This window comes from Sorex araneus, chromosome 4 (assembly GCF_027595985.1).
Source record: "Sorex araneus isolate mSorAra2 chromosome 4, mSorAra2.pri, whole genome shotgun sequence".
NCBI lineage: Eukaryota > Metazoa > Chordata > Mammalia > Eulipotyphla > Soricidae > Sorex > Sorex araneus.
Genome location: NC_073305.1, coordinates 195,557,076 through 195,569,393, shown reverse-complemented (window position 1 = coordinate 195,569,393; position 12,318 = coordinate 195,557,076). Strand labels below are relative to the sequence as shown.

At 58.8% G+C, this 12,318-nt stretch overlaps 2 protein-coding genes across 2 annotated transcripts; one reads left to right on the top strand and one right to left on the bottom strand.

The window, feature by feature from the left end:
• Positions 1 to 5,232: 5,232 nt before the first annotated feature.
• On the top strand, positions 5,233 to 6,477 carry PPP1R35 (protein phosphatase 1 regulatory subunit 35). Its single transcript, XM_004617202.2, has 4 exons — positions 5,233 to 5,567; positions 5,704 to 5,935; positions 6,018 to 6,151; positions 6,240 to 6,477. The coding sequence occupies exons 1-4, from the start codon at positions 5,325 to 5,327 to the stop codon at positions 6,411 to 6,413; spliced, it is 783 nt and encodes a 260-aa protein (XP_004617259.1). The 5' UTR covers positions 5,233 to 5,324; the 3' UTR covers positions 6,414 to 6,477.
• A 761-nt stretch (positions 6,478 to 7,238) lies between these two features.
• Positions 7,239 to 12,252, bottom strand: MEPCE (methylphosphate capping enzyme). Its single transcript, XM_004617315.2, has 4 exons — positions 9,443 to 12,252; positions 8,052 to 8,270; positions 7,842 to 7,968; positions 7,239 to 7,759 (listed from the first exon to the last, which is right to left on the bottom strand). Exons 1-4 carry the CDS (start codon positions 10,988 to 10,990, stop codon positions 7,707 to 7,709), a joined length of 1,947 nt encoding a protein of 648 aa, XP_004617372.2. The 5' UTR covers positions 10,991 to 12,252; the 3' UTR covers positions 7,239 to 7,706.
• Between the last annotated feature and the right edge of the window lie 66 nt (positions 12,253 to 12,318).

The following is a 12,318-nucleotide window of genomic DNA, read 5'->3' as shown; positions in this document are numbered from 1 at the left end:
CCTTTACCCATCCCTCCCTCCCTCCCTCTCTCTCTCTCTCTCTCTCTCTCTCTCTCTCTCTCTCTCTGCAACTCCTCCATCCCCCAGGGCCATGCTGTACTGTAGTCTAGGCTGTGCACTGCACAACTCGACAGTCCACACTGATATCTAGGACATTTCAGGCATTTCCCTTTCAACTGGCATGACGGGGCTTCGAGGAAGGGACCCAGCTTTCTAATGGGCAGAAAGGAATTTTCCAGGCTCTTCCTGTCACTGCCACCATCTCCATATGCTGCTTCAGCTTCTGCACTGCCCTCAGATTCCTACAGACCAAGAAGTGTCTCATGACACCTCATGTGTCTCAGTGGGACCTAGGCGTGCACATGCTTACCCGTGTGTGTGTGTGTATGTGCACGCGCAAGGGGTCACCTGGTCTACCAGGTCATAACCACCCCTTCCCCATTCTGGGGGAGAGTGTTTTATGAACAATGAGACTTACCCTGCGTGGTTTCTGGGGTACACAGGGCCAGTGATACGGGTTCCTCCCACAAGGGCTGGGGTCCCGGAACCACATTGGGTGCCCAGTGGATCTGGGTGGGCTTCAGGGGATCTGGAGAGAGGTTACCAGACCCCCAGCATGAACGATGCTCAGAGTGGGGTGGTAAGAGCTGGCCTGAGGCCTGGGGTAGTAAAGGAGGGTTCAGACTCCTGAGTGCAGAGGGGGTGCACCCAGGGTTAAGGGGACCCCGGCCTGATGACAGAGAAGGGAGAGGAAAGTAGGTGCTACTGGAACCCTGGGCGTGGGGCCCAGCGTGCAGCTCCTTTCCAGGCTGTGGCGGGGCTCCCCCTTTCTTCCTGTGAGCCTGCACCCGGCTAACCTCAGGCTCCCCGGACCACCCCAGAGAGCAGAATTGATTTGAGGTGCTCCGTCCTCCAGCCCTCTCTGCACGCCCACTTCATGCTTCCAGGGTTCCTATACTGCCAAGGATCGGGTGCATCCTAACCCAGACTGCCACTTTGCAGCCCATTGTCCTGGTCAAAGTGGGAGGTGGACCAGCTCATGCTTCCTGGCCACTCAGACCTCAGTGGGCAGGGAGGCCGCCTAGCCGAGGGACAGCGCCGGGCTGGAGAGCTGGGGGGAAGTGTGTGTCTGGGTACCACCCACAGGTTAGGTCAAAGTTGGGTCCCTCCAGCCTCTCTCTGCCTCCGGGGCAGTCATTGACCTGGCAGTGTGGTCTCTGTTTGTTGCACAGGACAGTCTGTGGTCACTGGTGTGGACACACTCTGTTGGAAGAGGACACACTCTGGTGGAAGAGGAAGTGAGCTGGTGTGGACACACCAGCTCACTTCCTCTTCCACCTACAGTGCCACCAGCCCTCCAGCCAATCAGCCCAGCCGTGCCCTGGCTTTGTTTCCAGAGTAAACGGACTTGGGCAACCCCTTTCCCCCCGCCCCGAAATATCTCAGATTCTAGGACTGCCTGTGTGAGTGGGGCAGGTGGGAATGGAACAACTTGTGGGGTGGGGCCTGGCCCTTCCTAATCCCCTGGGCCTTGCTCCAACCTGCAATTCTGTTTCTGTCTTATTTTTAAATTTAGTTTTTGCGCTACACTTTGTTTTTCTTGTTTTGGGGGGCTGGCATACGCAGCAGTGCTCAGGGATTGCTCTTGGCTCTGAGCTCAGAGGGGTCACTCCTGGCAGGCTCAGAAGACCATGTGGGGTGGCGGGGAACGAATCCGGGTGGGCCACATGCAAAGCAAGTTGTGCTGTTGCTCTGGCCCTTTGAGTACACTGTGAGTTTTGCCCGCATCCCTTCCCTGCCCTTGTGTGGCTGCTGTCGTCATCACTGTGACTGCCCTTGTGGTGTCTAGGACTGAACTCAAATGAACAGCCTTGCACATGCCGGGCAGTGCTGGACCATGGGGAAGTGTTTTCTCCGTGAACCCATCATCCTTTGCCCATGTCTGCCCGGACCTGGTGCGTAACATGTCCTGGCACTTTTTGGGAAAATTGTTTTCCCAATTTCCCAGTAAGCACTGGACTACTGCGCTTAGTCCCTGGACATCCCCCGCCTCCCATGTGCTCACCAAGCTCAGGAGTGATCCCTGAGCACTTCTGGTTATGGTCTGAAAACCAGAAGATACATACACAAAATAAAATCGAATAAGATAGGGGCAACATCCTAGCGGGAGCTGGATAATACTCAGCCTCAGTGCAAGCTTGATGGTTTGGTGCTGGGTCCAGCTGTGCTCAGGAGTCAAAGTGGGTGGTGACCTCAAAAGCCTCACGTGTTAAGCATGTGGTCTGCCCCTTGAGCTACCTCTCGGGTCCCCAGAATATACTTTTTTTTGGGGGGGGTCACACCTGGCAATGCACAGGGGTTACTCCTGGCTCTGCACTCAGGAATTACTCCTGGCGGTGCTCAGGGGACCATATGGGATGCTGGGATTCGAACCCGGGTCGGCCGCGTGCAAGGCAAACGCCCTACCCGCTGTGCTATCACTCCAGCCCCCCCCAGAATATACTTTTAAGTTTAAGCAAAAACACACCACCAGTGGGGGCTGGAGAGATAGTACAGCAGGTAAGGTGCTTGCTTTGCATGCTGCTGACCCAGGTTCAAACCCCAGCATCCCACAGGGTCCCCTGAGCTCCACTAGGAGTGAACCCCGAGTACAGAGCCAAGAGTAAACCCTAAACACAGCCAGGTGTGGCCCCCAAACAGAACCAAACCTCCCCAAACCCCTCAAACATCACCAATTTCTATAAACACTTTATACATTCAGCAAAGCAGGGAATTTGAACTCTCTCTGCCCCTTGTTATCTATAGTTCTTTTCGCCTATGCCAAAATCTGCTCTCATAGCACCAACATAATTATTTTTTTTTTTTTTGCTTTTTGGGTCACACCTGGTGATGCACAGGGGTTACTCCTGGCTCTGCACTCAGGAGCCTCTCCCGGCGATGCTCAGGGGACCACATGAGATGCTGGGAATCGAACCTGGGTCGGCCGTGTGCAAGGCAAATGTCCTACCCAGTGTGCTATCGCTCCAGCCCCCATCATAATTATGTTTTAAGCACACATTTTTACTTATTTCCAACAATGACTACTAAGCAAAATTTTAGATTTTATGCCTGATTTTGTTTGCTGGGATGACTGTGCTCATGATGAGAGAGGTTTGATCCCATGAACACCACCCCACTCCAACATCCGTCCCCAAAAAGATTTATGACAGTTTTATTTTATTTTTGTTTTGGTCTCCCATGCAGTGTTTAGGGGGCTTTGGGTGAACTCAGCTTTTATGTCAGTCAAAAATAAAACAAAACAGGGTCTGGAGTGATAGCACAGCGGGTAAGGCGTTTGCCTTGCACACGGCCGACCCGGGTTCTAATCCCAGCATCCCATATGGTCCCCTGAGCACCGCCAGGGGTAATTCCTGAGTGAAGAGCCAGGAATAACCCCTGTGCATCGCTGGGTGTGACCCAAAAACCAAAAAAATAAAAAAATAAACCAAAACATAGCGCTTAATTTTCTTTTCAGTGTAGATTATTTTTAGTGTAGATTTTTGAGACATAGTGTTTTCAAGTCATGAAAAATGCTTTTTCTGTGAAGTTAAGCCAACAAGAACTCACTTAATTTTGCTTTACTTTCAACTTTTGGTCTCTATCTATAGTCATGTAAAAAAACTATAATTTCCAAAGTCAAATACACAAAAGTACAAAGTGTTTTCCTTTTATTCTATTTTTTTCCATATATATTAAAATTTTTCTTTTCTTTTCTTTTCTTTTTTTTTTTTTTTTGCTTTTTGGGTCACAGCCAGCAATGCACAGGGGTTACTCCTGGCTCATGCACTCAGGAATTACTCCTGGTGGTGCTGGGGGACCATATAGGATGCTGGGAATCGAACTCAGGTCCACCGCGTGCAAGGCAAACGCCCTACCCGCTGTGCTATCACTCCAGCCCCTATATATTAAATTTTTTTAATGAGTTATACTTTTACTTTAAAAATAATATGTATTTATTGTTTTTTTTTTTTTTTTTTTTGCTTTTTGGGTCACACCCGGCAATGCACAGGGGTAACCTCCTGGCTTTGCACTCAGGAATTACTCCTGGTGGTGCTCAGGGGACCATATGGGATGCTGGGAATCGAACCTGGGTTGGCCGTGTGCAAGGCAAACGCCCTACCCGCTGTGCTATTGCTCCAGCCCCCCCCCCCCGCAAAAAAATAGTATGTATTTAATGTGGATTTTCCCTCTCTGTAGACTAACAACACCCTCTTGTTCCTGCTTTCAGCAGTTTCCTTTCAGCGCCTTCAGAACTTCGTGGTCCAATATGGGAGAGTTATGCATCCTCCAGCGCCGTTTCTTGGGAGGGAAAATGATGTGAACGCTGAAACTGAGAGTGGCACACAAGACACATGCCCACTAAAGTGGATTAACTCAGATTGGGGAAGCCCTGAGTCCACCTCAGCACCTTTCTAGAACAGGCCCAGGGATGTAGGGGCCCTGCCCTGAGGAACACAGACCAGAGCCTCAACCTCCTGCCAGCCCTGCAGGCCCCCGCCCTGGCTTTGACTTTACAACTTTCTCTTTCTCCTTTGTTTCTTTTCATCTGTACTCAGCAGAGATAATTACTTTCTCGTTGGCTTTTGGACCCAACCCGGCAATGCTCAGGGGTTACTCCCAGCTTTGTGCTTGGAGTGGTTTCAAGGACCAAACGGTGCTGGGGACAAAACCCAGGCCTCCCACATGCGCTCAATTCTTGCGCTAGCTCTTTGGTGCCCAGATATCTAATCTTATGTAGATAAATATTGCAGAGGACTCTCGGAGGGAATAAAGTCACAACAGAACGCAAGACTGGAAGAGAAAGTTATCTGCCAGAGTGTACCAAGGGCGCTCCGGGTTGGGTCTGGGAGCCCCGCCCCTCCTCCCCCACGGAGAGGTTCCGATCCGGCCCGAGGGAGGTGCAATATGGGAGCACTGGGCCGCTAGGTTAAAAGATGGTGTCCCAGTAGACACTCATGCCTCCAACAGAAGGCAATTAAGAATCGGCGGAACCGACATGACAAGGCATAAGTTTTTCGAAGGAGAAATATGGCCTTATTGAGGACCCGTAGCACTTCAGCCCGAAACTCTTGGCATGGGGGCGGGGCCGCACACTGCCGGAGTTTGGGGGCGTGGCCACGGAAATGACGCAGAGGAGAGCCAATAGTGTGGGGCAGGGCCTTGCTTCCCCGCCCCCCCACGACTAACGGCTTCCGGTGGCACCGTGTGGGAAGGGTTGGGGGGGAAGCGAGTCTGTGTTCCTTGAACCCCCGGCTACTCTCCCAACCCCCCGTGGTGACCCTAGGATGACGGGCTGTGGGAAGTCTGAGCTGGAATCGATGAAGGGGACAGAGGCCGTGGCGGCCCCGGGGCGACCTCCGGAACCCCGAGCTCCGGACCCGGAAGCCCCCGTGCCCGAGCCCGGTCTGGACCTGAGCCTGAGCTCCAGCCCGAGCCCTCAGCCTGCGAGCCCCGAACCGCCGAGCTGCTCCGCACCGCGGCGGAAGGGGCGGGCGGCCCGGCGGGGCGGAGCTCGCAAGGGCCGGCAGGTGAGCCGGGGGCAGGCCTGAGCGGCGCCCGCGGAGCCCCGGGCGGCCCTGCTCCTCGCTTTCCTCTGCCCTCTGTCCCCAGCCGCCCGCGGAGTCCCGGGCGGCCCGGCTCCTCGCCCCTTTCCTCTGCCCCCAGGTCCGCTTCCGCCTGGCGCCGGCCTCCCCGGGCAGGCCCGATGCCTCGAGCGAGGAGCCCGCGGCGCAGGAGCTGGGGGCGCCGGTGCAGCAGAGCAGCCTGGCCCTGGGTCTCGAGCTGCAGGCCGCGCGGGCAGCCGCCGGGGGCCAGTTCGACGCGGCCAAGGCCGTGGAGGAGCAGCTGCGAAAGTCCTTCCAGACCCGCTGCGGCCTGGAAGAGAGCGTGGCCGAGGGTGAGGGGGGCTGGCGGCCGGCCGTGGGCGGGGGCGGGGGAGCGCGGGGCGCCGCTCACGCCCGTTTCCCCGGCGCTCGCAGGGTTGAACGTGCCGCGCTCCCGGCGGCTCTTCCGGGACCTGGTGAGCCTGCAGGTGCCCGAGGACCAGGTGCTACACGCCGCGCTGCGGGACAAACTGGCGCTCCTGCCGCACGCGCGGGCCCCGCCCCCTAAGGTGAGGGCCCTGGGCCGGGGGTCCCTGCGCCCCTCCTGCCGAGCCCCGTCCCGCGTGTGACCGTGCTTTGGGCTCCCGATTCTTGCAGGAGCCCCCGGCGCCCGGGCCAGACATGACCATTCTCTGTGACCCCGAAACACTGTTTTATGAGTCCCCGTACTTGACCCTGGACGCGCTGCCTCCCCTCCGGCTGCAGCCCCGGCCCCGGCCCCCAGAAGACACCTTCCTCATGCATCACACTCTGCGGCGCTGGGAAGCCTAGCCTGGCGGTCGTGGCTTGGTGCTTTTGTTTACTCAAACTTTTTCAGAATAAATGGTGTTAGTAAGTGGAACTCTTATTGGGAGCCCCGAGATGGGGGGGGGGGGGGTGTCAGACCTCGTGCCAAAATATGGCCTTAAGCTGATTGCAAGTAGAAAACGGGCTGGGCCAGGACTTAAGACTCTCCAAGCCAGGATAAACTGAGGACTCCCCCAACCCCCCCTCCACCGGGTTTTTGATGACTTGTTACTTAGTGTGGCTAGGGAAGAGCCTAGTGCATCTTATCTACACTCAAGAGCCATGTTAGAGAACTGTCCATGGCAGGTGATAGTACCACCAGAAGGCCTTGCAGAGGTTCCATCCCAGGCACCATATGGTCCCTCAACACCCCCCACCCCCAGTGATCCCTGCCCTGCGTGTGACCATGTGACCAATAGTAAGCTCTGAGCACTACAGGGTGTGGCCCCAACAAATACCAAAATCAACTGAACTCAAAACAGCTCAGGGAACACTCGCTGAGCTGCCCAAGGGCTTATGTTAATTAGCAACCAGCTAGTCAGGCCCCACAGCAAGAAAAGGGTGAGTGGGCAGGTAGGTGCTGGGTCTAAATGCCTTTTTCTAGTGTCCCTTGTACTTCACTATTAACTCTTTCCGAGTTTCACTCCTGGCCAAAGCTCAAAGGGGGTAAAAAAAGCAAGTTTGTTTCTGAAGGGAGATCAGTTTCTAATCAGTGTAAGGCTCTACTGGGGAAGCCCTCACAGTGTGGGCAGTTTAGAAAGCAAGAGGGTTTGGGGAGCATCACTCCTTTCCCCACCAGCGAGTGCAAGATCAGGTGTGGGGGCCACTGCCCTAAATATCGTTTATTGTGCTGTTCTCACAATCTGAACCCGATGCCCTTACCCAGCGGGGGATGACAGAGGGAGGGGTTTTCACAGTACCTGCGTGCCCGCCCCCTCCCCTGGAGCCCTCGGTCCATCTGTCCGTGGTCCACTGAAACGCAGCTAGATAAGGGCTGAGGCGAAATAGGACTCCTTGGAGACAGGGGGCCGGGGCCGGAAAACTTGATGACGACCCCCCTCCCCATGCCCCCTCGGAGCAGGTCAGCAAACAGTCCGTGCCATCCAGCCCAGGGGGGCCAGGGAAGGCGAGTGCCCACCACTGCAGCCCAGACGCTAGAGGTGGAAAGGAGGTGGCAGGGGCAGCAACTTAGGAACACTTTCTTCGCAGGGCAAAGAAAGGAAACTTTTTGGAGGCAGAAAGGAACTCTTCCCCAGGTCCGTAGGAGCAGCGGGCCACTTAGTGGCTGGGGGAGCGGGCCTTGTGGAACAGGTACACAGGTCGCTGGAAGCCTGAGGGAGAGACGAGGTCAGGAGGGGCTGGCAGGGCCCCCCAGGCTGGTCTCCCCGACCCTCCCCCACCACATGGCCTTACCTTTGGAGGTGTTGTGGGGTGTGGCCACAAGCTCATAGCTGGAGAAGCCCACTTCCGGGGAGGTCAGGTAGGACGGGAACTGCTCTGGCTTCAGCTGGATTCGGAAGTAGTTCTTGTAGGTGGTTTCCTGGGGAGAGGGGTAGAGGGGCGCTTCAGCCGGCCGCCCACCCAGGGGCATTTCAGGCCCGCTTCCCCCGCAACCCGCCTCACCGTGAGGGTCTTTCTCTTGCCGTACGATGACCAAGGCTGGGGCTCCAACACCAGGATGCCCCCCGGGTGTAGGTGGCGGTAGATGCGGCGGAACATGCGCTTCAGCCCCTCGTCTCCCCAGTTCAGGTGCACCCACTTGGTGAGGCTGAGGCAGAGCACCACATCGTACTCGGGGGCCTGGGCGTCCACCAGCTCCTCTCGATCCAGCACGTAGTTGCCCTGAGGGCCAGGGTGGGGGGAGGGGTTCAACAGAGGCACAGGAAGCCCCACTGCCCCAACCAGCATCTCCGGGACGGGCAGCAGAGGCACCTCCATCCATGGGCGCCACCACCCTCAGCCCCGGCTTCCGGCACTGGCAAACCAATCAAAACGGTCACCAGAACCTGGGCATTCTCAATTAAGCCAGTGGCCAGGAAATCTCCAAGATTGTGGCCAAGTTGTGAAGTGGATCTGGGGACCCTGTCCACTACTGATGCCCATCACTGGCGGGACTGGACTCAGGCATGAAAGGACACCCAGGGCTGCTCCTGTGGAGCCCAGTGAAGTCTTCGGCCACTTTCGTCCTCTCAGAGAAACGAGCATAGCCCTGAAGGTCCTGCTCCTTAAGCTGGGGCCCTGGCCCCAAGTGACTGGGGGTGTGCAACTTTTGAGAAATCTAAGATAAATCTGTTGTTTATCACTGGTAAAAGTTTGATTTGGAGACCCATCTCCCCAGGGCGGCACAACATTTCTTTGGGACAGATCAGAGCTAAACGGTTTATGCAGCTTGCCTTACACAACCTTTTCTAGTTAATAAACTCCGGTAACTTGCCCAGCAAAGGCCATCTTCCCTGCACAGCCAGCCATCCTGCAGAGAGAGGGCCTGGCTGGAGGGTTTTCCGGGGGCACGGAGCCACCCCTCGCATCACTGGGGCTCTGGATTCCTCCCAGCACACTATGAGATCAACAGGAGGTACACTACGGTTACCCGAGCACCGCCATCTCCAACCAACACTAATGCCAACAGGCCAAAGAAAATCTGAGACTATCTGTCACTGCCCTAGGCTTCTCCCGACCAAGGCAGAGAACATGGCTGTCGCTCAGTCTTTTATTCCTCAGCAGGCTGGAGGATGAGTTTCCATCTGGACCAAACCGATCCCCTCCTCAGCATCAGCTGTGGCCCCCAAGGGAAGGTGAATTGTGGGGGCTGCAGGTCAGGGCTTATCCAGGGCTTCTTGTCAGAGAGCAGACTCCGGGCAGAACCCTGGAGTTTCAGGGTACAGGGAGGGGGGCACCCAGCAGGGTGAGAGTTAGATCTTTGCTCCCCCATCCCAGCCCCACCTGCACTGGGCACTCCCTGAGGTGGTCGCCTTTCCTGCCAGCGCACCCACCCGCAGTGCCTCTCCTCTTACCGTGACGAAGACAACGTTGTGTGGGAAGACTGATGTGTCCGCTCCATCCAAGGGCACTTGGGGCGCAGCGATGGGACCCCGGCTGGCGGTCAGGGAGGCCGGGAAGCAGCTCCTCTTTGGGACCGACGCAGCCCCCTCGCTCTCGGTCCCGGGGTTCCCCTCGGCAGTCTGCGGTGGCAGGCGCAGCTGCTCGGACAGGTAGTGTCGGATGTTCTGGCGGGCCGAGTGGATGAGCTGGGGGTCGATATCCAGGCCCACCATGCGGGACGGACCCCACTTACAGGCGATGCTAAGGGTCAGGTGGCCCACATTGCAGCCCAGGTCGAGCACATCCCGACCCCGAAACCACTCGGGCTTCAACACCCGCAGGCGCCCGTCCTCGCAGGAGGGGTTCCGGTACCCATAGTACTTGCAGTAATTCCCATACTGGAACTTGCACTGTTGTTTTTTCAAGGCGGAGGCCGGCGGCGCGTGGACGTGGTGGCGGCCGCCCCCACTCCCTCGGCCCTTTTCCTTGGCGCCCTGGCCCCCACCCCGGGCCCCCACCTCCGACTTGCTGGAAGTCCTGCGCCGTTTGCGATGTCGTGAGGAGGAAGAGGGGGGCGCAGAGGCAACAGAGGCGGCTGGCGGGGCCGAAAGGGAGCCTGAGGAACCCTGCAGGGCGGACGGAAGGGGCGACACGACCTCATCCCTGCAGTTGATGGCTGTGTTGAGTTCATAGGGCTGGGGGGCATCCCGGCTCTGGCCCCTATGCCGCTGCTGCGTGGCGCCCTCCCCGTGCAGCGAGGGGGTGAGGGGGGCCGCGGGCGGCGCCGAGTGGCTATCAGTCCCTCCAGCCTGCTGCTGCTGGTGGTGCTGTCCCCGGTGTCTATGCCGCTTGCGACCCGTCTTGAGGGGCGAGGCCAGAACTACTTGGGCCTCATCAGTGCAAGTATTGAGACTGAGCGGGTCAGTGATATCTTTGGGGATGAGGATCTCCACTGGGTCTCGCCCCTTGGCCGGAAGTGGGGATGATTTAGGGGTCTCTGCATTGAGCGCGCGGCTCACTTCCTCATCCAGAAGGCTATTGAGGTTCAGGGGGTCAAAGATATTGCCCCCCAGGAGGAAGTTGGAGGGCAACACCGAGTCACAGTCCGAATTCACCCGCCTGCGCCTCTTGAAGGCCGGATGTTTGAAGCCTCCGCCACCTCCCCCGACGTTACAGCTATTTCTCCTCTTGCCTCCACCTCCCCCCGGAGGCCGGTGGGGCTGATAGCCGTTGCGGGGTCGGGGAGGGGCAGGGGGGCCCAACTCTGTCCCGCCCCCTCCCCGCCGCTCCTCCCCCACGTCCGGCGGCGCCTGGCAGCCCTGCTTGCGGGCCCCGGCCGCCGGGGTCTCGGCCGAGTGCGCCCGGCCCGGCCCGCGCTGCGTCCCGCCGCGGAGCTCGCCCGAGGCGGCCTCCCGGGGAGGCTGCACCGCGGGGCCGCCCCCTCCGCCCGACTCCTCTTTGAGCGGCGGCGGCGGGGCCGGCACCAGAAAGGGCTCCTTCTCCGCCGCCATCTCGATCATGGCCTCCCCTTACGCCGTGCCAGGCGCGGGCGACCGGGGGGCACCGGGGGTTTTAAAGCCCCTTCCTAAGCCGCGGTCCCTTCCCCCACCCCCTTCCCTGAGTGCGCGCGCAGCTCGGCTCTTCTCGTCTCGCACCCTGGCGCCTCCCCCGAAGCGCGCCCCGCTCGCCCGCGAGACCAAAACAAGATGCCCGCGAGACCCGAACGCCGCGAGGACTCCACCGCGCGTGCGCCGACCCCTCTCGCCGCCGCCACTGGCGCCCGCCGCGAGCGCGCACTGCTCGAGCGCGTTCCCCGCGGCCACGACCACGCATGCGCACTCCGCCACCACCCAGGCTGCGCGCGCACCGGAGTCCGGACCAACTTAACGGCTCCGGGAGTTTAAATATAGCCCCCCGCGGCCCCCCTCCGAAAGCCCACCGCCCCAAAACGGACACCCTACTTCCCTTCGCAGCTACGTCCGTCCCTACTGATATCCTTTGTCTCGGCCGTGCGATCCCACCCTCCGTAGGCGGGGGACGGGGAGCTGGTGTGAAAAGGTCTCCTTGACACCCGACCCTTGTTGCTGAGGAATGAGTCTCAGCGGTCTCCGCCCGGCTCTAAACCCAACAGCCTCCCTACCCCGCCTCCTTCCTCCCCCTAGCGGGCAGCGCCTGCGCACACCCTTTTAGGCTTGCGCGGGTAGCGGCAGCACGTGCTGGCGAGGACGGCCCGCCCTCCGTCCGAGGGGCGGGGCCCGTGACGTCGCTTCCTCAGGGTCGGACAACGCGACGTGCGTCAGCGCAAGCCGAAGGGGCGTGGCCCGGCGCTCATGAATTATTCATGACCCCGTTATAGTCCGCCCCTCACCCCGGCCCACCTACTTAGGAGGGCTTCAGAGGAAACGGAGAAGGCGAGGTGCGGGGAGTACTGACCGTCTTCCTACACGCCTTCTCAGTAAAACACGATAGGTCACGTTAACTCACCCCCCTGGTAAATAGTCTCTGCTGAATTGAAGAAAAAAAAATGCACTGTAATAGCCGATAGCGTCCAACTTCCTCTTCCCCCGAAATGGCCGAGACGTTCTCCCGGCTTCTCCGCCTTCCCCAATCGCGATCACCTGGGGACACCACACCCTTCTCTCCGCTTCCACTCCCACGCCTCCGCCTCCCTCTCCACGCTTGCGCACCAGCCGCCAGCCCGCCGCTGGCGACCCCGGAGCCCACCACGGCCACCGGTAGCTGTGATGTCCGGCAGCGCAGCCAACCCGCACGCAGGCCTTCCCGAGTGCACGCCGCGGCTTCGAGCCGCCTTCTATAAAAACGAGTGTGGGTGGGGAGGCGGTTTCGG

What these genes read in the sequence shown, in the direction of transcription:
- PPP1R35 (XM_004617202.2), top strand. Translation starts at nt 5,325, where the DNA reads ATGACGGGCTGTGGGAAGTCTGAGCTGGAATCGATGAAGGGGACAGAG. An exon ending in GGAAGAGAGCGTGGCCGAGG is followed by an intron (nt 5,936 to 6,017) that starts GTGAGGGGGGCT and finishes CGGCGCTCGCAG; the next exon opens with GGTTGAACGTGCCGCGCTCC. An exon ending in CGCGGGCCCCGCCCCCTAAG is followed by an intron (nt 6,152 to 6,239) that starts GTGAGGGCCCTG and finishes CGATTCTTGCAG; the next exon opens with GAGCCCCCGGCGCCCGGGCC.
- MEPCE (XM_004617315.2), bottom strand. Translation starts at nt 10,990, where the DNA reads ATGATCGAGATGGCGGCGGAGAAGGAGCCCTTTCTGGTGCCGGCCCCG. An exon ending in GCAAGAGAAAGACCCTCACG is followed by an intron (nt 7,969 to 8,051) that starts GTGAGGCGGGTT and finishes CCCTCTCCCCAG; the next exon opens with GAAACCACCTACAAGAACTA. An exon ending in ACCCCACAACACCTCCAAAG is followed by an intron (nt 7,760 to 7,841) that starts GTAAGGCCATGT and finishes TCTCTCCCTCAG; the next exon opens with GCTTCCAGCGACCTGTGTAC.